This window comes from Anarrhichthys ocellatus, unplaced genomic scaffold (genome assembly GCF_004355925.1).
Source record: "Anarrhichthys ocellatus isolate YVR2014 unplaced genomic scaffold, GSC_Weel_1.0 scaffold30, whole genome shotgun sequence".
NCBI classification, from domain to species: Eukaryota; Metazoa; Chordata; class Actinopteri; order Perciformes; family Anarhichadidae; genus Anarrhichthys; species Anarrhichthys ocellatus.
The window spans coordinates 5,606,671-5,632,621 of NW_022280060.1; the positions used below are offsets into that span (position 1 = coordinate 5,606,671).

The window sequence follows — 25,951 nt, forward strand, 5'->3', positions numbered from 1 at the left end:
GCTCCAGCGCAAAGACAGTCCTTGTGCTGGTAATGACTGCACTCTCCAGTATGGGTATAGCATTGCTCATTGATTTGAATGCATAATTAGCATAATAAATGCTTCTGTCGCATGTGAAGACTTCTCTCGTGAAGCAATCGTGGCGAAGGAGCAAATCAACAGTTTTCTCTAAGAAGCGGCCTCCGAGAATATGAACGTAATTCTGCTTCCATAACATAAATAAATGTGACATACACATATTCCTACTGTTTTGCTGTGCAGGCCTCTTTCTCGCGGTAATAAGAGTGGAGAAGTGATTGTTAAGTGCTAGCTGTATAGAATATGTAATCTTGCTGTGCCGTAGCTTCGTATTCACCCACGCCAGAGTGGGGAACAACATGTCATTATTACAGGCCAATCCACGCAGCACACTCTGGTGTGTGTGTGTGTGTGTGCATTGTAAGCAGACTATGAATACAATTTCCCACAATGCAAGAACTATATGTCCACTGAGGTATAAAATGAAAATGTCGTGTTATTTTCTAGTTCAGGATAGTAGGAAAGACTTCCACATTCTCCGGGTGTGCTCATGTTGGATATTTGGGTCATTGTGACAGTGAGGATAAAGATGATGACTCGGCTACATGAACGGCTTTCTCATGTAATTGTTGTTTTATTGGCCGTGGTGTTGCTTATTGTCTTTTTTTCTTCACATGATAGCCCCATTTTGTGGTCCAGTACATGTATAACCCAGCTGCTGTAGTATTTGAAACCATTCAGTTTAGCTACTGTGGATAAATGTCTCTAAGCTTTGCCTCACTACAATACCAATGCTGTCTTTATTACACTTGTGATCTTTATGCTTATTCCCTGCTGTGACATTTCCAGCATGATAGCCGGACCGGATTCGGCGGCCTTAATATGTTAGTTTTGCCGTGTGTTCTCCTTTACCACGGATGTCATGTCCTACTGCTGACCCGAGAATTTATGTTATTGCATGTAAGGGGTCCACACAACCACCCACCACTACGCCGCTGCTCCTGCTATCACCACAACTGCTACACATACGTAGACGCGCGCGCTCACACAGCACGGCTAAGCCTTGGAAAATGAATTTGCCTGATGATGGAGAGGGTGCATTATCTGGCGGTACAGTAGAGTGTGTGTGGCCCGAGCAGACTAGCTGTCTCTAGCCCTCGGAATAGGAGCGGCAGTCTCCTGGGTCCTGGTAGGAGAATGGGCTGAAGCTGCAGTCTAATTCATCACAGCTCCGCGGGAAACAAGCAATCGTGGGGGAGGCTTCAAAAAAAAAAAAAAAAAATTAAAAAAAAAAAAGGAAACCAGCGCAAAAGACACAACAGCTCTCACTGGACCCAGGCTATTCCCCTGGTCACTGCAGCTGCCTGTCAGCCTCCTCATGACTTAAGTGCTGAGGCAGGGAGAGGAAAGATCGTAGGTGAAGAAGAGCAATTCCGTATGGATATGTAGATGATATTACTCAGGGTTGGGAGGTTTGAGCGAGTGATGTACAGCATATTTACCGTGGCATTAGCATAAATCTCAGCGTATGCGCTTTGTGTATACGGGATGTGATTGTTTACCCTATATGGACCACCTCTCACAGGGGGTTCTTTACTCAGGCACCAGATTGTGGGGATATGGCCTGCTGGAGGGTTTCCGTGACAACCTGGGCTTTCCGTCCAATCAGGGAGAGGGCTTCCAGATTGAGAGGTGGTCCTCGGGGGAGCAGTACTTCAACGAGCTTGGATGCTTTGCCACGGAGCAGCCCTTTTAGAGAGACCATCACACAGTGAGATTCGGCTCAAAATGGGTACTTTGATGTTCCTGGCATAATTGGAAACACTTTCCAAAGGAGGGTCCTTTTAAAATGCATTGAACGTGAGAGGACAGGGAGCATCCTATTTCAATTCCACTCATGAAGCATCTTGCAGCTGCCTTTCAGGCGTGTACCATATATGTTATGAACCACCCATTTGTCAAACTGCCAACTGTTGTTATTTTGTCTTTTTTTTCCTTTGTGATGAATAAAAGTAAGAGGCATCTTTTTGTTTTTGCTACCTTGCTCGTTCAAGCACATCTCCCTCTGTAATCTCCCTCTATTTAGTCTAGATCCTTTTCCTTTTTTTCCCCCTCTCTCTGAAGTTGCATAGTGGTTTCATCATCCTGAGCAGTGGGAGCCAGCAGGGTATCGCACAAACACTACGGACAGGCTCATTTTTCACAGGTTGACTTCCCAGCTATTCTGCAGGATGTGTCACGACAAACAGCGTATATGTGACAGACTCACGTCGCACCCGTGTCCTTGCATTAGAGAGGAGATGCAGTGGTGTGTGTGTGTGTGTGTGTGTGTGTGTGTGTGTGTGTGTGTGTGTGGATCTGCTTGTGCTCTGCGGTGTGTTTACTCTCTGTAGGAAAAGCGCGTCTGTATGTGTACACCAACGTCTTGATACATTACAACTGTTTAGTAGTATCATGTGTAGATAGAGCCAGTAACTGTAAACCTTTCTTTTTTTTTTCCCAGCAGGCCTCAGTTCTCCACCAGCCAACATCACCACCTCCGTGCCCAGCCTCGTCACGCCCCTCGTCAACGGATTCACCGGCATCCCTCATCAGCCCAACGGACACCCCGCGGTGGAGGCCATGTACACCAACGGCCTGCCGCCCTACTCCCAGAGCCCCACCGCTGCCGACACCCTCCAGCAGGCCTTCACCGGAGTGCAGCAGTACACAGGTGTGAGGCGGCTCTGTTTCCTAAGATGCCTTCCTCTGATTTTACAATCTGCCGTAAATGCTAAATGTGTAGCAGCTTCGAGACAATTGCTGCCGGGTGAGTGCTGTGTGAGCGTGAGGCCGCATGTGTTCAGATAGCAAAGGACGGCGCCTTAGAACATAACATCAGAGGGCCTTTGATTACACATGTTACGCTTGTGTGATCGACCTTAAGCATCCTTGACATCGTTCTCTGTGGGATCCCCGTTTTTCACTCCCCCCCCCCCCCCCCTCTCTCTCTCTCATACTCTTTCTCCCTCCTTTCTCTCCCCCCTCTCTCTTCCTCTCTGCAGCGATCTACCCGACCACCACGCTGACTCCCATTGGCCAGACGCTGCCCCAACCACCCCAGGTCATCCAGCAGCAGCAGCAGAGAGAAGGTGAGGGTGAGAGAACATTATTACTTTTTACACTTCCACACATCTCATCCCGTGTAATAGACATATAAAGAAGATGAGCATGAGAAACCTGATATTACTTTACACACCTCCTTCTGCGTAATGCTTGTATAAAGATGCTGAGGGTGAGAGAAGAATATTACTTTAACTCGGTACACATCTCATTCTCTGTAATAGATAAGTAAAGTGGAACAATATTACTGAATGCAGTCCACATCTCATCTTAGGCAATAGATGTATGAAGTATGAGGATGCTAGAACAAGGTTAAACCAAATGTGTTATTCTGTACATCTTAAAAATAGGCTGCATATAATCTACATAGGCCCATGCTTTCTTTTTTTTTTCATAAGTTATAATTAAAGCTTATATAATAAAACCCCTAGCTGTGAGAATAATGGCACTGCAACCCAGATGGAACAATTCAAATAATGAAAATGTAAAAAGTGGGGTTACAGGAACATTGTGGCAGCTGACTTGAAGATGAAGTAACTCACAATGTGATGTGATGGTCTCCACTCAAACTCACTGCAGGTTTACATTCAGGTTGACGTAACAGCACTTTTTGTTGTTGTTGGCTTTGTCGATGTGTTTCCAGTATTAGTGAAAAGTGTGTCAGACGGGCGGTGAAAGTATGATGGAAGACCTAATATGAAGCAATCAAGCCCTCAGTTTTACACATCATATACACGACAGGATTCATTTTTTTCTTTCTTTGTAAACTCGGTAACACTCTCTGTGACGCTCCTGTGTACAATGTATTATAAACATAGTTATAAGCAGTTATAAGCTGCTTATAACACCGTATAATTATAGTTATGAGCACACAGAAATATTCATATGCTTTATAACTGTAATCATAACACATTATAAAGTATTTTATAGTTGTAATACATTATGATAGTTTTTCATAATCAGTTATAATGGATTATAATGTGAATTGAAGTTACACAAAGTGGTCATTTCTTCCTTTAAGAATGAAAAGTTTCATTGAATCTATGCAACAACACACCACATGTTGTAAAATGCATTTTGATTTGACATCAAGTAAATGATGATCACTTAGAGTAAATTATAATCACATTGTTACACATTATATCAGAGATTATAATGCATTCTAAAAAGAACATAATGTATTACAACTATGGGAATTATAATGTACGGATTCTTGCATAAACAATGTCAGTGAGTGACAAGCAGTTATGAAGAATTATGATACTTGAGCTCATAAGTCATTCTAAAATAATTTATATTGATTGATTATGATATGTATGAGTGTGTATAACAATACTATACAGTGCTATAAGCACATGTATGTTGACGACATATGTTTTCAATGCATTACAGACATTTGCATCATAGAAAGTGGTCCCTAAAACTTTCTAAATTTGATTTCTTTTGAGGCACATTGATCAAATTACAGATAGGTGCTAGTTGTAAAATCTTTGATCTGTCATCTAGATTTCGTCGTTCATATTAATATTTTGATCAGAAAAGCTTTTTAAAATGTAAATTGAAAATTTGAATACTCTCTCATCCATTCAGTATCAGCAAATCAATGCAAAAATAACTATTTTTTTCCATTTATCTTTGTGTGTTTAAGAACAGTTTATGTTTTATCACTGATAATGTCAGAGACGTCCTGAAAATCTATTTCCACTTATCTTAATTTAGTCGACACGAGAGACTGCATGGATCAAAGTGACAAATTCACAGCTGTCTCTCTCCATCCCTCGCCCACCAACCCTCCCTCTCTCCCTCTCTCTCTCACTCTCACTCTCTCTCTCTCTCTCTCTCTCTCTCTCTCTGTGTGTTCAGGTCCGGAGGGTTGTAACCTGTTCATCTACCACCTGCCACAGGAGTTTGGAGACAATGAACTCATGCAGATGTTTCTGCCCTTCGGCAGCGTCATCTCCTCCAAGGTCTTCATGGACCGGGCCACCAACCAGAGCAAGTGCTTCGGTGAGTTACTCACTGCCACTCACACAGAGCCATCGAGTCCACAGCTCACAGTTATACCATTGTTTAACAACGGGGGACTTTTTCTGTACATTTCTACTGACGTCTCCTTTTATAAAGCTTTGGGTATGATTATATGTCTTTCTAATTATTAACCACTGACATAAAGATGCATTAATGACAGGGCTGGGTGCTCAGGCCTCTACTACGAATTCTGATACGCGAAGAAGAAAATAGCAATACTGGGGAAAAATAACCAAACTATCTATTTGCATGAATACACTCAAGGGAAATGTATAATGGATGTTTTCAGGGGTTGGACAAACAGCAATGTGCTCTTGCACAAAACAAAAATTTGTTTTTGCAGTGTGACATCTGAACATTTTCCTAAAATATTCAGACATTTGTGGGTGTTGTGTAAAAACTCACAGCCAAGGTGCGAAGCTTCATGGTGTAAGTTACATTTTCAAGTTTTTCTTTTCATACTGCGCTCCAAACTACTTGTTAAACAAATATCCTTTTAGGTGCTGAAGATTTTGATGATGTTTGACAGCACCCAGACGCAGTAGATTGAAGGATCTCCCCACTGACTGACTGACTGACTGACTGACCTGACCTGAATTTGCATCTTGATGACTGTTGTGTTTCGGCACCAGTGCGGTAGAAAATGTGCTGAATACATTGCGGCCCATCTCGCCATGATGTAGCCGATCAGAGCCCATGTCCTTGTTTCTGTTTGGCAGCCGTGTGACCTGAAAAGCTTGAGCTGCTGTATCAGCATCCACATCACCGTTCTGTAACCCCAATATCTGTCAATACCCTCTCTGCTGAGGCTGATTCACACACCGCCACGCCTCCTGTTCCATTTAGCTCCGTCAGCCAACACACACCAACAAGCCCCAGGGCTTAGAACAACTTTGAGGAGACAAGCAGCATGGGGGGGCAGGCAAAGGACAATTATGGATCAGCATTTGTTTTCACTTCAAGGAACAGCAGAACCCTGGGCAAAATTGATCGCCAGTCCCGTCTCCCTGGGGGGACTTAATAACATATAAATTCATGAAAGAAGAGCTATTTGCAGTATTGACTTATACACTATGCATTTACAACATAATGTTAGGCCTGGGGAAACAGGGAGCACACTGGTGTAATTAATCTAGAGAGGAGAAAGAGGGGATAAACATAGATTGATGGTGTGCAAAAGACAAGGAAACATAGAGTGAAGAGAGAAAGCACACTTGTAATGTGTGACAGGACTGAGCGGAGGGCTTAGAGGTCTAAGCCTGCATCTCCTCTCCATCTCATCTCTGCTCCCAGCCCCAATGTGTTAACCTGATGGTGGGTTAGGAGGTCACCTCCTTTCCCTTCCTCTAGACTTTCTTCAGGCTTGCACTCGGCCCTCCCCCCATGGCGCCCGAGCCTTTCGCCCTAATGGGCCAAACCCAGAGCGGAGCAGGCCGGGAAGACATCTCTCCCAGGTGGCTGCGAACGTGGAGAGGCTCCTGCTGTTCCTCACGGGTCATCGGCTGCTCCTGATGACACCACAGACACGGGGGAGCGCATCAAGCGGAGACACACTCCACTGCAGTTTCTGCTCACTGACTTCTCAAGGCTTTGTTTTTACACATGATGAAAACAGGATGTTCAGCATAAGTTTCAGGACGGGCTTATCTTGGGGGAAATTCAGACTTGTCACCCCATGATGAACTATCTTTGCTCTTGTTTTGGTCAAACTGCTTCGCACAGGGACTTGTGCTCATTCATGTTTTTGTATTTTTGGGCTTTCCAGGGAGGTCAAGAAGTTATGTTGGAAAATATATTAAGGTTAAAAAACACATCGTTTATATTGAACTGATCATGATACTGATTACAAAAATACAAAGTTACAAAAGTAACAATTTAAATGGGATAAGTGATTAATTACATATTTTTACATCCCAAACCATCCCTCCAAAGCCAGCAGTTCTCTTTCTTAGCCTTCAAAATATTCCAGGAAGAAAAACCAAGAAGGTTTTGATGAGTTTCATTTTGTTTCTGTAGCGTTTGAATAAAGTGTGTTTTCGATGATCAGCGAGGTAAAATGACACTAATTAAACACGCGTCGCATAGAATTGCGCCGGAAAAGCGGCAAAAATGTGCGTGTTCATCCGGCTGTCATGTTTCCATCGCTGACGATCAGAGCTGGAGCCGATAAAGTGACCACTGCAAAGTCATTTGTCCTGGGAAGGAATGCCGATTGTAACCTTCTTCTCTAAAAACGAAATCCAGATGTTAGCAGATGTTTGCGAGGCTTTTGTCCAGTGGGAAAGGGGCTTCACATGCCTCCCTGAGCGATCACAAAACTGCCTGATACAACATCTGTTTGAGACACAAACTATCAATCACAACAGTGATGCTTTTATGACAATAAAACCCCAAACACGTGTTGCATCTGGAGTCCCACAATGGTGGGTTGTGTTAGCTGTTGTTCAAAGTTGATTAGAAGTTATGCAACAAGAAGCAGCTGGTCAAAATCCTGAACACACTGGTGTTCATTGTGTACACATTAAACTCTGGGGAAATGATCTTTCAAGCCTGTTTGCAACTACTGAGCACTGAATATTTACCTGCCTCAGCAACATGCCGGACAGTCGAGTCATTTGCAATAGATATCATCTCTAAATATTGACTAAAATTGTTATGTTGGTTCAGGCTCTCATAAGTGTCTTAATTCACAACAGGGCTGATGAACTTGTACTTCTTCCCAGGTTTCGTGAGCTTCGACAACCCTGCAAGTGCACAGGCAGCTATTCAATCCATGAATGGCTTTCAGATTGGGATGAAGAGGTTGAAAGTCCAGCTAAAGAGACCGAAGGATGCCAGCCGCCCTTACTGACACAGCCTACCTTCACTATTCATTGCAGCAGCACAGGTGAGCCAGCAAAGTGTCAAAGCCCTGTCACCGGTCCAGGACTTAGATCCGCTATGGTGTTGCTGTTGAAGATGAAGATGTAACTCTGGTTGACAGAGCTGACGGCCAAACGTTGGCCCCCCCTACTTCTTCGGATAGCCTGAACTTAAGAGCTTATCTATCAGACAGATACGTATTAAATATGTTCAGTGAATGTAAAGCTGAATTATTTAATGTTTCTAGAGTTTCAGTATCTGCAGACATGTAGAAACCATAAGGTTTGATTTCATATGCCTTGCAGCAGGCGTATTCATTATGAGAGAATCTGTCATCGTGGTGATTGACAAAGATTGATTGCTGTGCCCGTGTGGGTTAGCTCTCTCCAGACCATTTCACCGATATAATAGAGCCGTATTGGACTATCCGAAGTTTAAAGAAATGGATCTTTGGAATGACAGCTTAATGAGCGGTGAGATCTGAAATTGCCCTTCTTTCTTCTATCTTTCAGGTTTTAGAGGACACGTGAAGATATCTCGGAGGAGTTCAACTTTTTTTCTTTGAAAGCAAAATATGTTTTAAAAAAATCAACACATACGGAATTTTTGAAGACATATCAGCATTTACTTATGAAGATATAGGTTATGGCGGAAAAAAAGAAGATGCGAAAGAGGAGGCGGCGCTTCACCGGGGGACTTAACAGTAACAGATGGCACAGTGCAAGAAAGACCAGAAGAAGAAAAAAAAAAACTGAAAAAAGATGTGATGAGACTGAACAACAGAACTTTTTCTTGTTGAGACTTGAATTGTTAATTAAGCAACAAACTAACAAACAAAAAAGCAGCAACAACAAATAGATTTCTATATACATATTATATACACATATATATAAGGGAAGAGGCGCTTGTGGCTTTTACTGTACTGGACAAATGAGGGTTAAAACTTGAAGATCAAGAAAAACAGTGGAAAAAAAGAAGCTATTCTATTGGTCCACTGACAGACTTTCTTTCTCTTTCCCTCTTTCTCTTATTCTCTCACGTCTCTCTCAGCAAGCGCAGAACTATGACTCTTGGAGGTCACTGAGGTTTCCATTAGCAACAGTAGAACTGCAAATCTTTCACCCCTAAGGGACCAAAGGACCAAACATTTTTATTGTTCTGAACAGTAATATATAGTATTAATGATACTAATACTACAAACTACTACTAATAATATTACAAGTTAAACGTAAGAAGAAATACTAGCTTCAGGTTGAAAAAAAAAAAAAAGAGGAAATGGGTTTCGGTTTGTTTTCCTTTTACATTTATAGCTACTGGGTTTAAGGAATATTAAAACAAAACAGAAAAAAAATATGTATAAAGCTATACTATTTTAGTGGCGTAGAATATGTAAGTTAGACATTGTTTCGGGCATGTTCAGATAATCTTCTTTTGCCACTCATTGCTTCATCTGCGTCACAGCATTTCATCTCGGAGTTGTGATCCGTCGGTGTTATTGTGTCAGTAGAAGAAGAAAAAAACAAGTCCCGTAGTGCCAAAAGTAAGTGACACAATAACAGCCTCTCGCTGCTCCACACTGTGCGCAGCCATGTACCGCGCGCGTCTGCTGCTCTGCAATTCCATAATCGAAGCGAGAGGTAATTCCACGTCTTCATTAAAGCCTTGATATCGCAGATCATCTGACCATAAAGCACCGTGGTAAAAGTGCCACCCAGCTGAGCTGGATGCGCAGCAGTAAAACAGCACAGCAATGGTAACTGCTTAATGAAATATACAAATGAGCCTGACAGCAGTTGTAAAAAAAAAAGTTCCATCGGCATGTCACAGTGGTCCCTGCCGGGTCGTGCCCTCTCCAGCTGCCAAGCTCCTCCAGCTGCTCTCAGCAGGCGAGAGGAGACCCCCCCCCCCCCTTCCTCATTTTCTCGCTCCTCACCTCCAAGTGCCAGCATATTTCTCTCCTAATAGGGACCATCAGTTCACGGGGGCCGAGGGCTAACCCACAGCATAATTAGGATGATGATAATATTGATCAGATGGGGAGCAGCACCACGGGGCAAGAGATGCGCAATCAATTACGGATTGGCATGTTGAAGGAATTGACTGAGTGACAGAGTCCGTTTTTCTCTCAGTGGTCTTCTAACTACCGCCCACAGTCTCAGAGGGGACCCCCGAATCTGACAGTGTCCTGTGGGGCACGTCGAAGGCACTGAAATCTACGTCATCAGTGCTAACATTTAAAAAAAAAAAAAAAAGGTTCACAAGGCTACGACAGGATGTGTAAAAAAAGAGTTTGGAGTAGGTCGTAGGAGTTCTTCAGTGAAGAGCAGCTGTGTAGTTTTGTTTTTTTTCCAATGGGTGTATTAGCACAGTGAGAGCCTGCGGTGAGGAACAGCCTGGCATTACCAGCCTTAGGAGGTCAAATTAAGAGCAAAATGATCCATCAATTAGACAGCAGCAGGCCTGTAAGTGTAGCCGCTACAGCTGCTGCTGCTTCAACGAGACGACAGCTTACCATTAGCGCCGGTCACACATGGCTCCTATACAGTGTGGTCACGACACATCACGCCGTATCAGATATGATTAATTAACTACTCTAGCATCATCGCCGGGGATGCTTTCCTGTTGTTGTTTACAGAGGGACACGCATACAGTACATCCAAGATGAAATCTGTTTCTCATGAGTCACCTTTTCTCTTTTTTTTATCCATTTCACTCTCTGATTTGTTCAACTAACATCCAACTCTTTCAGTTTGAGACTATTTCCAACATGTCGGTCATTGGCTCAGTTTGCACTGAAGCAGCCTGCCACTCAGGACTCTGTGAGACCTCAGCGCTCTGATCATCTCCCTAAACTTCAGTCATCGTATCACGACGCTGTCTCTATGGCCCCATCCACACACGTGGATTCTTCAGAAAACACGACTGCTAAGCCCCTGCAGCCCGGTACAACAAATGTCATCACCACGATGGCTCCCCAGGTCCTGCTGACTGTACCTTTTTATTTTTATTCTCTTTATTTGTATGATTACTGGTCCACAGGATCAGTAGACCAGGAGACCATTCAACAAATGTTACTACCCTCATTCACTGTATATTGTTCTCTTGCAGGCAATACTTAGATGCCGTTAAAAAAAAAAAAAAAAAAAAGTCTTTAAGAAATGCCTTTTCTCATCATGAATTGCCAAATTATGCAAGCATATCCACTGCATTTCCTCATCAGACTTTAAACGAGTGCCAGATTCCTTGAAAATGTAAGATTGCTTCTTAGAAATGTGTTCGTTTTCAGGAAATATTGATCAGTAGGGAAGAAGTATTTGATTTTGTGATATAGCATAACAGTGTAGGAGGGAGGCTCCTGTCAGGTTGTAATTTTATACAATAGAGCTTTCCAGTGAAAAGGTTAGATTTCATATATATTTGCCAAAAGACAGCTTTGTTCCCCCTGGTGAGTTACTGTTAGTTTCCTCTCTGCTGTCAGCGCCGGGCAGCTTTAGGAAGCTGTGATATATGCCCTCCTTACCCCGGGCCATACAGGGCCTTATAAACCCACTCAAAAATCTTTCCTTATGGGATTTCTACTGGAGAGTTTTTTTAAATTATTAAAATCAAATTAAATGTGGCCTTCACAACAGCTTGGGTAATGCAAATTAAAGATGCCAGCTGTGGCTGAAATTTAATGAGTTTGAAAAGATGTTGAGTTAATTTCATTCTGCCAAGAGAAAGAAATGAAATTTGATTGAACGCAATTAAAAGAGTGAAGGTTTGTGGATGGAGACCGTTTCTGGTGCATAAGCCTAAATATACATTTCCACTATGAAATTTCGAAAAAAAAAAAAAAAGGGGGAATGTAATGAAACGACTGAAATCCAAGAAGTTAATTGAGTTAAGATTTTTGAATTACCAGAGCTGATTGGAAATCCACTAAAAGAGAAAGGAAATAGCTGATCCCAGTACTGCTATAATTCAGCTGCATGTGGTTAAACTAAAGATGATTTTCTACATCGTTTTCACTCTTGCATCCATTTCTATCTTTCTTCTTTTAATATTTCTCATCCGACCATGGTGCCCTTTCGATCTCTGAGCATGCTCAATGGGGGCTGGGGGGGTTAAAGATTACGGTACTACTAGTATTAACAATATGATTCTTTAACTATGGTTTGAATGCTAAGGATAGTAGCTTATTATAAATATGAAATCTGTATATTATGGAAAATCAGCACAGGACCTTTCTTTGGTTACATTATAGATTAGGGTTTGAAATGGGGGAGGGGTTGGGGGAGGGGGCGGGTCGCTTTATAAAGATGTTAACTTTCTGGTTTCTCAGCACAAAGCATACAAAAACATATAAACCGCAGTATGGAGTCTGTGAAGAAGACTTTACTGACATGCAGGGCGCAAAAAGAGGAATCTCAGTACTATTCTTTAAACCTGGAGGAGAAAATGCAGCTTACAGGTTGTATTGTTTTTCTTTCTTTCCTTCTTTTTTTAAAGGAGAGCGCCACCTGTTTTTGTGGCAGTGTCAGTACAGCATGGATTTACTGACCGGGAAAGCAGTATCTTTTTTATAAACAAAAAGTTATGAAAAAAACTGTTCTGTATTAGCCTGAGAAACCAAACATTTTTTCCCCTGTTGAAATTTCTTAATACTTGCTGCTTAGGTTACTTCATATTAATGATTGATGATTAAATCATTTTATAATTGATTATCGGGTCAAGTATGTAACTTGATGTTTATTTATTTATTTATCTATTTATTTATTATTTATTTATTTATTCAGCCACTTTTCTTTTGTTTCTTTTCTTTTATGGTTATGGTAAGATAAAGATATGTATCAAAAAGAAATGCTTATTGGGGCTTTTCTCTCTTTCTCTCCTTTTTTTCCAATTTTACAATAAAAATTCAAACAGGACGTTTTGCTTCTCACAGTTCTGTTTAGTGCTGAGCCGCAGTGCAAAGAGAGGGGGGAGTTGTTGCACGAGGATTTACTCTCAAGGACCTTGAAAGTTGTGCGAGTGCAGATGTTGCAACCTCTCTCAGAGTCTGCTGCTGACGCCCCGTCGGTGTCAAGTGATGAAACGGTGACGATGGTGTTGGTGCCCTTTAGAGGATCGACGGGGTTATCGTTGCACATCCACAGCTTCGTAAACATTTTATTTTTCACACCAGGCAGGAGTCTACTTTGGTATTCATCACGAGACGCTGGGAGCTTCAGGAGAGGAAATGTATTCATTTCATACTCGTATGGACACCCAGCGGTGGAGCATGTAGGGTGATTTGGATTATCTGTCTTTGAGGAGACTGAAGGCTTTACCAGTTAGCAGGTCACCTGATGCTGCTCTGCCGCAGGGAGACACCCACTGAAATATGTGTCAGGACATATGTGATGGGAGCAGAATGCAACAAAGAAAACTGCGGCACATAAACATCAGACAGGGGAACAAATAGCATTATCATTTTGACAAGCGGGAGGCAGCAAATTGAAATAAGGAAGCCGTCGAGTATCAGTCAAGTGTGCGTCACAAACTACAGCGTTGCTTTGGTGACAGAAGAACATCTGTTGACTTGCCTCACCACGCGCACTTTGTAATCATCATCTCCTTACATCACAAGTCACAGCAGCATCAAGAGCAGTGCAGCTGAGACATTCACATTTTGAATAGCGGCAACAGATATGGGGGGAAATAAGAGTGGGAGGAACAAAAGAAAAAAAAGTAGAGCCACTGGCTCATGAAATAAATTGTCCCAATTACAATAAAGTGTGGCTCTTGGTCAGTGTGCACGGCAGGCAGTTCATCTTTATTACAATCAGTTAATGAAAATCAATCCCCCTCCTGATAAACTCTTATCTGCACGGCCTTTGCGCGCCCCTCGTGCGGGGAGATAATAAATTAGGGTAATATTGCCTTTGATGAGGGAGTGAATTGCAAATTATTGTAACTTTACAAGATTTATGATGCAGATGCTTAATTTCCGAGCTGGGTTTTTTCGGGGCGTCAGGGTGCTGGGGGTGGGGGGCCATTTGTTAAAAGTTTGGTGACACAGGCTCGTTAATATAAATACACATGCAGACAACCAGGTGCTCTCAGCTGTTCTCTACTGTTACAGTAGCGGGGGGAACACTGCTGAAGTGGCAGGAGGTCCTGTAGCTTGTAGGAGATGCAGGGGCGTTGGTATTTTACCTTTTTAAGAGGGAATACATATGAAGAACCCAGGAACCCAGGGAATGCAATGTGTTTACTGAAGTAGGACTGCCAATCATTACCCCCCCAACCTCTATCACACAAGCCAGGAGCGTATGATTTGATATGTAGGTCAATACCCATTCTGGAGTGAGCCAGTGGGTGAGATATGTCTAGTTGCTCGCTGTCACTCTGATTATTGAGGAGACAGAGAGATTGAGTTGGTCAGGTATGAGAGAGCCTGCGGTATGAGATAGCTGTATAATCGCTGTGACTACAGCAGCCTGAAAACCACAAACACACACACACACACTGAGAAATGAGTAACTTCTCACTCTTTGTTCTGCAGCAGTGACCCATGTAACCGGGTGTAATGTATGTGTATGTTGAACGTCTTCTACTCGGTGCAACAATAAGACTCTGAGTGCATCATTAAGCAAAATGCTTCAGCAAGAGGAGGTTACTTGGGTGGGGGGGGGGGGGGGGCTTACGATTCATCGGGAGCTGCAGGAATGATGTAAGGTGATCATTTGAGGAGGGATGTATGAAACTGAAGACAAACGCAATCTCACAAGCTGAATGAGGTTACAGCTATGGCTGACCAACATCACATAGCTTCAATAAATCGAGTTCAAACTGACAAAATGCAACGTTTTTTGTTGTTTCTTCAAAAGATGTGTTTTATCACTCATTCGCTGCATGATCTGTTGTTATGTAATATGTATCTGAGGCCTCCCTCTCTAACTGCAGGTGTGGCACCTTAAAGTGGCAATCCTTCAGATTTCAGTCCTGGTTGATATATAATTAATATTTCAGTGAAAATAAAGGACTTGTGCTTAAGGTTTAGCAGTCTGGAGTATTGGGCTTGGTCTGAAATTTCCAAACTGACGTGCTATTTTTCAGATTTGTGTGCATAGTTCCATTTTTTTGGTATTCAATCAAAAAAAACTGCAATACAGCATTCATTTACATGATTGTCGCCCCAGACACCCAGTTCGTAATACTGCAAATATATAAATATTGCAATACTTTCATTATGTTACCTGCTTCAGCGATTGATGGTGACTTAACAGACATTTATTTCAATGAACACTTTCAACATTGCAACTTTAAATATCAACGTCGACGTAATTTGAAGCGCCATATTGCGCTAACGCTCCTCCTCATCAAGGCCACCTCATTAAAGTCTAAGGAACATCTTGCATTAAGACAGCCATCAATCTATCCATTGTCAATCAAGGAGAGGACTCACACACCACTATATATTTATCTTGCCAAGTGCTCTATTAATATCAAATTAATTTCCCCATTGGGAGTATCAATCACTCATGCAGTTTTTTCTTTTTTTCCTCAACTCATTAGTTTGGTAATTGTCCTTGTTTACAGGGGAAAGTCAAGATAGTATATGGCTCAAAGTGGCCGGACAAGAAATCTACGCAGGCATGAGCCTGTGTATACATCCGCCGTGCTGCTAGATTAGACTTTTCCAGTCTTCTAATGAAAAAAAAAGAGGAGTTTGCATGTTGAGAAGTCAAGAATCTCACCTTCTTTCAACAGACTGAGGGCGCAGTTATATAAGGCTGCTGTCAAGATGGCTGCATCTCAACAGATCGGGACCAGGCGCGAAGCTTTTTAGCTTTGCTTTTAAATTATTAAGAACATGGAAGGACACACACACACACACACACACAGACACATAGTTTACATAGTTGCCATCAGCTCAGTGGACAACATTTAGAGTTATGTATTTAGATAAAAGATGGCGAGGTGGTGGAAGAAGTATTCAAATCTTTTATTTACTAAAAATACTACATTATATGTAAAAGCCCTGCATTCAAATACCGATGTAAGTAAAAGTACAGCATTGTTGTCGGCAAAGGTTTTGTGACTGCTTTATTTATATGACATTAATAGATCGTTAGCTCTGATGCAACAAGGTGTAAGCTGCATTTTACTGCTGTAGCTGCTTGATGTGGAACTAGTTTTAATCCCCTTTATATACAGCTCGCAAGATAAATGTGACGCCTCTAAGATGATTAATGGGAGGAAAGGAGGAAAAGACGTTGCATAATTTTACCCGCGACAGGATCCCCATCAACAAGACACTGACACTTTTATTTTTTAGAAAGGGTTTACAAAGTTTGGGAACCACTGATTGGACTTTTAAAAATTGTTTTGAATTTGATCAAATTATCAAAAATAATGTAATTCAGGGGTGGAAGTACATTACATTACATTTACTCGTTACTGTAACGAAGTCATTTTCGTGAACTTAAAAAAATGCTAATTTTACTTTTGCTTGGCTATTTCTCACAAGTATTGTACTTCGCTACATTTCAAGTCGCACACATAAAAGCAAAAAGTCACATGAAAAAGTCCTGATAAGCAGTGTGGGAGTGGAACAGAAGCGTCAGATGAAAAGTGATCAATCAAGAAGCTGCAGGTGTGTCTGCGGCCGCAGGAGCGCGGAGCTCGCGAGAGGAGACACCCCGGAAATAACGCCTTATAAATGTTTGCGTGCTCACGTGCCGCTTCCACTTCAAGCACTATCCAAACAAAATTACCCCATAAATTATGTGTGGTTGTAATTAGCATTATCTTAAATCGGCATAAAGAAAAGAGAAAAGTTGCATCAGTAATGACTAATTGGCGTCAACTGGCAGGGCACGTGAACTGACACACCCACGATGCTCGTGCAGGACTGGTTGTACTGGGACCGAGACGGTCGAGTGGACCGGTTATACTGTGACACACAGCCCGTGTGTACCGTTCATATCATGGCTGAGGGACGAGCGAGTAGAGAGAAGGTGAACCCGGATCAGTTTGTGGAGGAGGAGGACTTCGCGGTGCCGCTCGTACAGGTGAGTACGACGACACGCGCAGCTGCGTGAACTCTCCAGATGAGAAAGAACGTCAACGGAACGCTTCTTTGCGGCAGCGGCGTTGCCTAGCAACGAAGTGTTCGTGCCACGCGTGTGCGTGTAGAAATTTGAGCCGTCTCATTCTTTGATGTAATAAGGTTTTTTTTTTTTTGTTAATGGACGCTATGGAGTTTATATTGTTTACACGTTTTCTGCTTTGGTGATGTTTTTTAAATACTTGATCATGTTTTTTTAGTTGTGCGCGTGTCGTCTCTTTTCTGGTCGCTTCTTGTGAGGCTCCACGAGGACAGCGGTTGTAAATATAATTGATAATCGGTTGTAAGCACAGACAGCAGAGTGTCCATTTGTGGGTTTGGATAGAAGGTGTCTTGTTGCTGCTGGTGTTGTTCTACTGGACATTTAATTTGCAGCCTATACTCTTTGGTTTAACAGTATTTCAAGACGTTATCCAAAAGCACAATAAAACCTCATGGTTTTAGGAATAACGTAAATAAGTGTCCTACAGAGAGAGAGTACTACATCAATGTCTCCACAGCTGGGATTGGTGGCCTGTAGTACTACAACCTCTGTTGGATAAGCCCAAGAGGATTTCATAATCGGAGGCATTAAGGCTGGCAGTAACATTTACTCCAGTACATTTTTAACTGACCTACTTTTTGCTTAAGTACATTTTTACACAAATACTATTGTTTGAGTAACATGTGTTTAATGTAAAAGTACTTTTAGTACAACGTTCTAGTACGCTTTCTACCTCTGCCGAAAAATACTTGTGGAGTAAAAAGTATATTTGCCACTGAAATGTAATGGAGTAAAAGTAGAAAGTTGCATAAAATGGAAAGACTCGCATTAAGTACATGTACTTGGTTACGTTCCACCACTGTCTGCCTCCCCAAGACGAGATACGACTATAACAGGTTCTTACCACCAATCAACCCTCTATTGTGCTCCTAATATTAAGGATGGGACGATGAGGTGATGTCACACAAAGAAGACAGATCTAGGATGTAATAGGCAGAAATGGTGGCATGTTTCATTGGCCAGCTGTCTGCTCACCGTCGTCTGAATTTGAAGACACGGAGAGATAAAGTATGATTGCAAGTGTGACGCTCGAGAGTTGTAAAAGGACCAAGACACTTTAAACTTAATTCAAGATATGAATTAAAACCACATTTGCTAATTATAGCGCATTCATTCGTAATGTCTTCATAAGGAGTGTGCCGGAGCTTTCCTAATTGCATTTTTGATGGCGATGATAAAAAACCGATCACATCCCTCTTTCCCAATCACAGCACTCATTGTTCACGTTTAGTGCAAATATCAGCCGCGTGTGTGTGTTGACTCTAACCTGGTGTTAAACCACAGACTAAATCCTATTTGGAGCCATGCAGCGCTCTGGCAGACAAAAGCAAAGCCAGCAGCCAGCTCAGCACTCAGAGGTAACATTTACACAGGGGACTGAGAACATACTGTGGATCCCTACAGCTACACAACCAGCTTGTCAAAGCTGTCTGTGAACTACAAGCTGTCAGGCCTTATGGGCTGAGGACCCCACCAGGACACGGGGGGTATTACACGCATACAGTTGTGAAACACTGAGTTCTTGAAAGCGTTTTGTGTTTTGCGTGTCATCTTATGTGTTGCGTCTTGAACCAGAAACAGTAAATGTGTTTTTGATTTAAAAGGTTCGTAACCCTGGTTTAAAAAGGGACAATGAAAGCTGATGGACAACATCTGTACACAATAATTTACCCTGATGTGATGGAATGAATCTCTGTTCTCTGTCTAAGATACCAGGTACAAGAGTGACCAAGAAGAAGAAGAAGAAGAAACAGGCCTTAGTCCGGAGTGTCCAACACTTTAATACAGAAAACGCATATTAGTTACAATGTCTCAAAATAACCTACTAAAAACACAACAAATGTAAAACACATTACAGTTAAAACATCTATACACAAGCAAATGTACACTATATAAAACACATATATACACTCTTTTAATATATTATTATATAAAGATTTGTGTTTTTTTTAAAACTGGAAGCCAAACAGCTTGAAGAGGGAGTGTTTCACAGCAGAGGACTGTTGAATATCACACTGACACGCCATATGTTATGGATAGGTAGTTTTTTACATACAGTTGTTGGATCCTGTGTATTTATCGTACCAGGTTTCTGAAATGAACTGTTGAAATCGACAAAGAAATGACATCTGAGCACACAAAACTTTCTGTTAAAACCGTTGCATGCTATTGATAATACTGGATTATACAGGATCTAGGAGCCACGCTGCTTACATACAGTACGGAGATACATGTGCAGCTTCATGCGCGGTGGAGTGTTTGAAGGTTGTGCACGATGACGACTCTTCTATTTACAAAAAAACCAAAACAACTCAATGCCGTTTAGCTGCCGTGAACCGATTAACAGTGAGCATGTGGAAACATGATGAGCTGGACCCCAAACCTCAGTTCATGCATTTCAACTGATGTCACTCATGGATCCCACGGGAAATGTGAAGTGGGAAAAAACCAACATATTTAATGAGTGTGAAATCCTTCAAATGACAACATTCACAAATTGCCCAACCCCCCCCCCCCAAACAAAGAAATTACATATATATATGTCTGAGCTCTACTCACTCTTTCCTCAAGCTGGTAATGCTTCCACGTTCTGTTTGTCTCCAGGTTTCTCTTTTGTTTGTTTTTTTAAATCATTTATATATATATATATATTTTTTTTTTTTTTTTTTTACAAAAGCAGCAGACTGAGGAGCAGGAGTGAGAGCAGGGAGCCGTTGGCTGCTGCAGCCACCATGTGCGACGCTGCTCGGTTGTAAAGACGAGGAGTCCTCGGGGAGTTCTGCCTCAGTTTGCTCGGCGGCAGCGCCTTTAAATCCTCCAGAGCGCCGAAGGCCGCCATGGAGAACTCGGGGTCCCCCGTGGTCAGCAAGTCAAACACGCAGGACTGAAAGTACACGTCCTCCACCTGCAGTGTCTCCCTACACTTGGCCGTGGCCCGCTCCACCGTGTAGACCTGGTGAGGAGGCCGCAGAGGACCCAGCTCCGTGTTGGTGCCCTGCAGGCGGGGCTCCTGGCTCTGGCGGCCCAGCGTGTGCTCCTTAATGAGCTCGTTGCGTGGGCAGCCGTGCAGGCACAGCTGCAGACCGCCGTTGTCCGAAAAGTCCAGGGTGTCCTCTGGCATGCGGATGGCGAAGGTCAGGTAGCTGCCCACGCGCCGGACGATGATGGACGTGCCGATGTAACGGGCCTGTATCTTCACCTGGCGGCTCACTCCAGAGCCGCCGCGCTCCGCGATGGTCAGGCTCTCGCCGCCGCTGCGAGTCCCGTCCTGGAAGGCCATCGGCAGATCATCTGTGGTGGCCTGGTACACCTTCTGATCCGTGCAGCCGTGGAAGGACTTGAAGATCACAGTGATCTGAAAAAAGAGAAGAAAGAAAAGATCAGCACTATTCTTTTTATTTCATGTTATAGTTTGACTATTGCTCCTTAAATGCAGGACTTTGCTTAAATGCAATGACGAGCATTATAAAAGTATGCCCTAATTAGTCTGGAATAAGAGCAGTACCACTCAAAGCCACACGGTGGCAGCAGGAAACCAAACATGCTGACTGCTGTGGAAGGTGATGATGGCCCACACTGGCCTTTTTACAGAGTGACAGTGATTGCTGTCAGTGGTCCACTGGATTGTTACCACCCACAAAGAGAAACTGCTCAAATAAACCACAGTCATTGTGTGGTCCTCACCATTTCCTTTCTTACCTGGAAAAAAAAATACTGACACGAAAACTAAAAGGCAATAACTCCACTAGTCCTCCCTGAATGTTGGCTCAAACAACACGGTTTCATAACAGCCTCAAATCGCCATGCATCTTCCAACACTGGTAGAGTGACTGACTGCGATTTGTATTCCGGCTGAGCTTTGAAAAATTGGGACCTAACCTGTGTTTCTTCAAAGTATCTTGACAAAGCGGTGGCTGTGGTTACGTTTACACTTACGGGGATACAGTGTTTGATGGATGATTTCCTGTCTCAAGTCTGGCAGCTGCAAACAACTCCGAAATCATGATGGGGGCATGCGGGTGCCGGCACAGACTTGGCCGACTACAGGTTTGCATTAGGCGGCAAACCCAAAATACACTTTAAAATGCCTTTGATGAGTTCATTCTGAAATCCCTAGTGCAATATTTTAGTTTATTGTGGAGTTAACGTGGGAGTCGATGACTATTTAAGCCTATGATTCAAATAAAAGCAGCTCTCTAAACCTCTTTTAATGGACAATATCTGTGCGTGCTGAGTCCCATATACCAATGTGACTTTAAGTAACAAAGACATGATGAAGGTTTCAACAATTTAAAAGCATGACAACCCCAGCCTATTTCATTAACAGAATCAAAAGCCCTCGCTGCTGTCCAATTATTCCTTTATTTTTCCACATTATTCCATATTTACACAAAAAGGCACACAGTTAATTATTTGACCAGAGGGGTGAAAAAACATTCCCGATCGTGGCGGTGGAGGAAAATGTTTGAGTGAGCGTTGATCACTACCATATGACCACCCATGTGTTAAAAGGTAGAGCGCTCAAGCATGTCTGTGATTCAACACCGCTGAAGACTCCCCTCCTCTCGCTTTCCCCTCAGAGATCTGAAGGAGCTCCAAGACAAGAGGAATGCTGGAAGCTCGAGAGGCACCGTGGAATGACTATTAACTTCACATGTTGATGCTTTATGGCAATACTCGAGCTAGCAAGCACTCAAAAGAAACAGCCTGCTATAATCTTACTATAATCAGCGTTTCTAATATTGTCGTGGACGCTAGAAAAGAACTACTCGCCCTCAAAGGCTCTGATTTTATTTTTGCCAAACTTTTTAAGCTTTGGAATTTTAAACTACGGCTGCAACTATCTGTCACGATAGTTTAAACATTTCGTAAAGCCCACAACTTTGCTTGTTGGAACGCTCAACATTTATTCTTTACTGTCACATATCAATATTAGAATGTGATCCAAGGGACTATTTGGCATTTTTGCTTGAAAAAAAAGACACTGAAACGATTAATCGGTGATCAAACTATGTGTGGCTTCGTAAAGTAGCAGCTCTGCTCTACAGCCATCCTCACCTTGCTGGTCGCGGTGGCGCTGGAGCCGAGCACAACGGGCACGTTGGTCACCTGCACCGACAGGAAGCGGTTGTCAATCAGAGGCCACGCCCCTTCCACCTTGCAGGTCTGAAACTCGTCGCGGAAAGTCCGTAGGTGCGGGTCTCCGAATAATCCACAGTGGGCGTATTTCTTCTGCCCGGCTGAGCCCGACATGAGGACCCGGTTCTCGTAGTCGCACAGCTCCGACACGGCCGGGCGAGGCGTACTGGGGACCTTGGCGGAGGAGGTGGGCCCGTCGCTGGAGCAGTTGTGCTGAGAGAATAGCTCCTTAATGCGGAAGACGGCCGAGTGGTAGACCAGGTCACCCCTGCAGCTGCGCGCCTGCCGCCGGGTGCACTGAGCGTAGGCCCGCAAGGCAATGCAGTAGTCCACATCTAGAGCCACGTCATCCTGCAGACCACTAGAGGGCGAGGTGGAGGACACATAATCCGCGTTGCAGCGCTGGATTCGACACTGCTGGCAGTGAGCTGGAAAACGAAAAAAACACAAATGAGCATCAATATTTTGCACTGCAACGTCATTAATGCATCAAATAACCGTGAAAAGGTTTGCTTCTCCACCCATTTTCATGAGTAACCTCCCTCTCTGACTAATACTGCTGACTAGATCTACCAATGTGAACAAAGAAATCCATCTGACGTTTACGGATGCATTACCTCAGCACAGTCCAAAAGTTTCCACTATCAAGTTTAGCTCAATCAAGAGAGCCATTAAAACCAAAAACGTGTGAGCTCACGAGGCCATGATCCCACACCGAGCCCCCCCGAGTCAGTCCAATCTTATTTCCCCCAACTAGCCCTCACAGCAATCGCATGTAGCCTCGCCGTAGGAGGAAACCAACCTGTGTTAGTTTGCCTGAGGGTGTTTTAATGTGGTTTGGCTGTTGCCGGGGTAATTGAAGTCCATTAAGCTGCACGGCAGGGTCCGGGGCACACGGGGGCAGCTAACTTCCTCAAGAGGAACATCTCAAAAAGTCACACTTGTTCAGCAACTCTGGGCCCAAACTGGACGCTAGAGGGACGATGGTGGGGGCTGTAAAGCACAGCATGTGATATTTGGGAGGTTTCGCCTAAATTCTGGGCTTCTTGTTAAGTTACGACTCACAAGTGAGATATATCTTATCAAGAAAAACAAAACCGTCAGTTATGTCTGTGGGAAAAGTGTGGATGTTAATCACACTCATTTCACTGTAGTGTTACGTTTGGGAGGGATGTCTCGTATGCTGACTGGGATATAATAACTCGTGCTGTATTGTTGATATATTTTCCATTTCAGCAGCATCCACATCACAATACACCACTTTTGCTGCAAAAACAGGGATCCGTTGCAACAGACCGCTCCTCTATTGCAACAGAATAATCTTCTGTTTACTCCGAGGCTCCATCTAATCTCCCAACAGCGTGGACAAAGACAACAAGATAAGCGCTGTGATTTCACACCAGTGCACATGAATATTTTTGCAGTTTCTTCCTTTTCTCATACGTCTGATTCACTGAAGGGGGGGGGGCAGGACGGATGATTAATGCATCTCACAGCCGCTGCACTTCAACACGAGCTCTGATATAAAGAAAATAAAACTGCGATGGAGTGTGAGAGGTCAAGTTGGAGGCATCCTGCATCCCTCCTCTGAATTCCAACAGGCCTCCCCCGCCTCGCTGTGAGGTCACCCTTAAGTCTGCTGTGATTGACACTTTTGGACAATCACTGCCTGCACGGCCATCAACAAGTGGGCATCTCCCCAAAGGGTCTTTATGCTCCGGCACTTAGTAGACTACCAACAAGTGTGAGGACCATGAGGGGAATATGAGAGCAGAAAAGGAACAAGCACACAGTATTTGTATCAGTGGAGATTAGTCGATTTAAGGAAACCCTGGAGATAAAGGACGGCCATTAGAAAGGTGTTTTCTAATGGCTTTAACGTCTTCTTTATTTCACACTAACGAGAATCAACATTTTCACCAACATAGCCACACCGAGTGCCTGAATGGACCCAGAGCCAGCTCATAGTTACACAATAAAGGCTGAAAACACTTGATGGTATTAAATACTATTTTTAATCACCTATATACCATAGTGACTACACTTTGACACCATGTTAATAATCTAACTTTTAATGAATATTACCTATTTAAAGGACCTGCATTACTCTACCCAAAGTCTGACAGCAACAAATTTTTTGCACCATAAAGTTGAACCTGAGGGGCCTCCAGGGGTCTTTAGATGTGGTGCTGCACAATTATTCATTATTGTGTATCTTTGTTTTGTTTTGTCAGTATTTAATATGTATATGAAGACAAGATTTGCAGTTGTCATGTCTGAATAAAGAACATTAGGTCAAAATCAATCATTTGAAGATGTTAAACGTATGACATCTTTCATGTGATCTTGAAAGATTAACATTTACATATCAAAATAATAGTAATAATTTGAATGTTATGAATGCCCACATTGAAAGTGATTGTCTGTTGACTTTCTCATTTCAACAAAAAATATATAGTATACAGGCATCACTGTCCAAAGAATAGTTTTACCGATTTGTTCAGGGACCGAGGAGCGACACGTTCAAAGGCCAAAAAGTTGGACCCCCATGCTTGGTAGCTAACAAAGTTAATAAGTGAAGCATGAATAGGGTGAAATAACATGGTTCCCTCGGTTTCACCAACAACTAAAACAGTCTAAACTAAGCGTTTAAGTTACACTCAGGACTTTAATAGTAAACGTGACCGTTAGTTGTCCTAGTAACGGCATTTTCGGGTTAAAAAACAACACGCTCCGTAGTTTCCCTTCTCGTTTAGACTGCGGGTTGCGGGACCCCGGTTTGCTAGCGAGCTATGCTAACGTAGAGCTAACCTGTAACTTCACACGACTCGATAAGAAACAATGGCAACAGCGACACTTGTGTTTTTTGTCAAACGTATTAGCCGTTAAGCGGTTGGTGACAACGTGTTTGGTGTCGTTGTTTTATGCGAGAATGGTTGGAAATATGTTTAAAAATACGTCCGTTAAGTGGGTTAACTCGTGCTGGTGTTGTCTGGAGGCTGAGATCCAACAGGACATTATTACTTTGTACGGGATACTTTTCAAAACAACCATCTTTAAACACCAGACAAACACGCAAAACTTAAGTTGCGATGTGTTAAATGTCGGAGCCGCTAAAAGAGTTTGAGTTCAGCCACACAGCTAAACAGGGAAAACTTTGTTTCCCCACCTCTATTGCGGAGGAGAGCGGGGACACACCGCTTCGCGTGCCGGAGAGGAGTGGACAAGCACGGATTGGAAAAAAGAAAAGAAAAAGGCAACACTTACCTGGTCGAAACAGCAGAGAAAGTAAAACCATCGTCAACGTTACACAGTCCAAAAGCTGCCGCTTAGCCGTGATCTGTGGTCCGCTTCTCCCCATACCAATCCATTCAGTTAGAATGGAGTTCCTCGACTGCTTCTCATCGACGCTGCGGCTGCGGGGAAAATCGGACAAAAATTCGTCTTCCTTCCCAAAGCGCTGTCATTCAAAAAGGGGGCCCCTGTCTTCAGGGCTGGCTCTTACGAGGGAGGGGTCTAAACGCGTAGACGGCGGGGGCCCCAGAGGTGATTGCTGGCCAATGAAATACTAATTATTCACTAACCGCTCGATATTTACATGTAGTGGCAATTACTGGGATTAAGGACAGTCGGAAAAAAAGTGCCTTCAACAGCAGAGGGGG

At 43.1% G+C, this 25,951-nt stretch overlaps 2 protein-coding genes and 1 long non-coding RNA gene across 11 annotated transcripts in view; 2 read left to right on the forward strand and 1 right to left on the reverse strand.

Annotated features, from left to right (window-relative positions):
* Positions 1-12,918, forward strand: part of celf5a (cugbp, Elav-like family member 5a) — a 184,835-nt gene extending 171,917 nt beyond the window's left edge. For 5 of the 9 annotated variants that reach the window (XM_031863881.1, XM_031863879.1, XM_031863883.1 and 2 more), the window contains exons 8-12: positions 2,522-2,731; positions 3,063-3,155; positions 4,984-5,127; positions 7,872-8,035; positions 8,523-12,918. In XM_031863881.1, the coding sequence (XP_031719741.1) occupies positions 2,522-2,731; positions 3,063-3,155; positions 4,984-5,127; positions 7,872-7,999 (575 nt within the window). In that variant the 3' untranslated portion in view covers positions 8,000-8,035; positions 8,523-12,918. The remainder of the gene's footprint in view (positions 1-2,521; positions 2,732-3,062; positions 3,156-4,983; positions 5,128-7,871; positions 8,036-8,522) is intronic. The other 4 variants (XM_031863882.1, XM_031863887.1, XM_031863886.1 and 1 more) reach the window with 2 other exon arrangements.
* Positions 12,919-16,805: 3,887 nt separating this feature from the next.
* LOC116392553 (uncharacterized) overlaps positions 16,806-25,951 on the forward strand; it is a 32,630-nt gene continuing 23,484 nt past the window's right edge. The window contains exon 1 of the long non-coding RNA XR_004213335.1: positions 16,806-17,051. This is a non-coding gene — a long non-coding RNA (uncharacterized LOC116392553). The remainder of the gene's footprint in view (positions 17,052-25,951) is intronic.
* rgmd (RGM domain family, member D) lies at positions 18,912-25,745 on the reverse strand. The gene is made up of 3 exons (XM_031864124.1): positions 25,557-25,745; positions 22,209-22,717; positions 18,912-20,505 (listed from the first exon to the last, which is right to left on the reverse strand). The coding sequence occupies exons 1-3, from the start codon at positions 25,648-25,650 to the stop codon at positions 19,819-19,821; spliced, it is 1,290 nt and encodes a 429-aa protein (XP_031719984.1). The 5' UTR covers positions 25,651-25,745; the 3' UTR covers positions 18,912-19,818.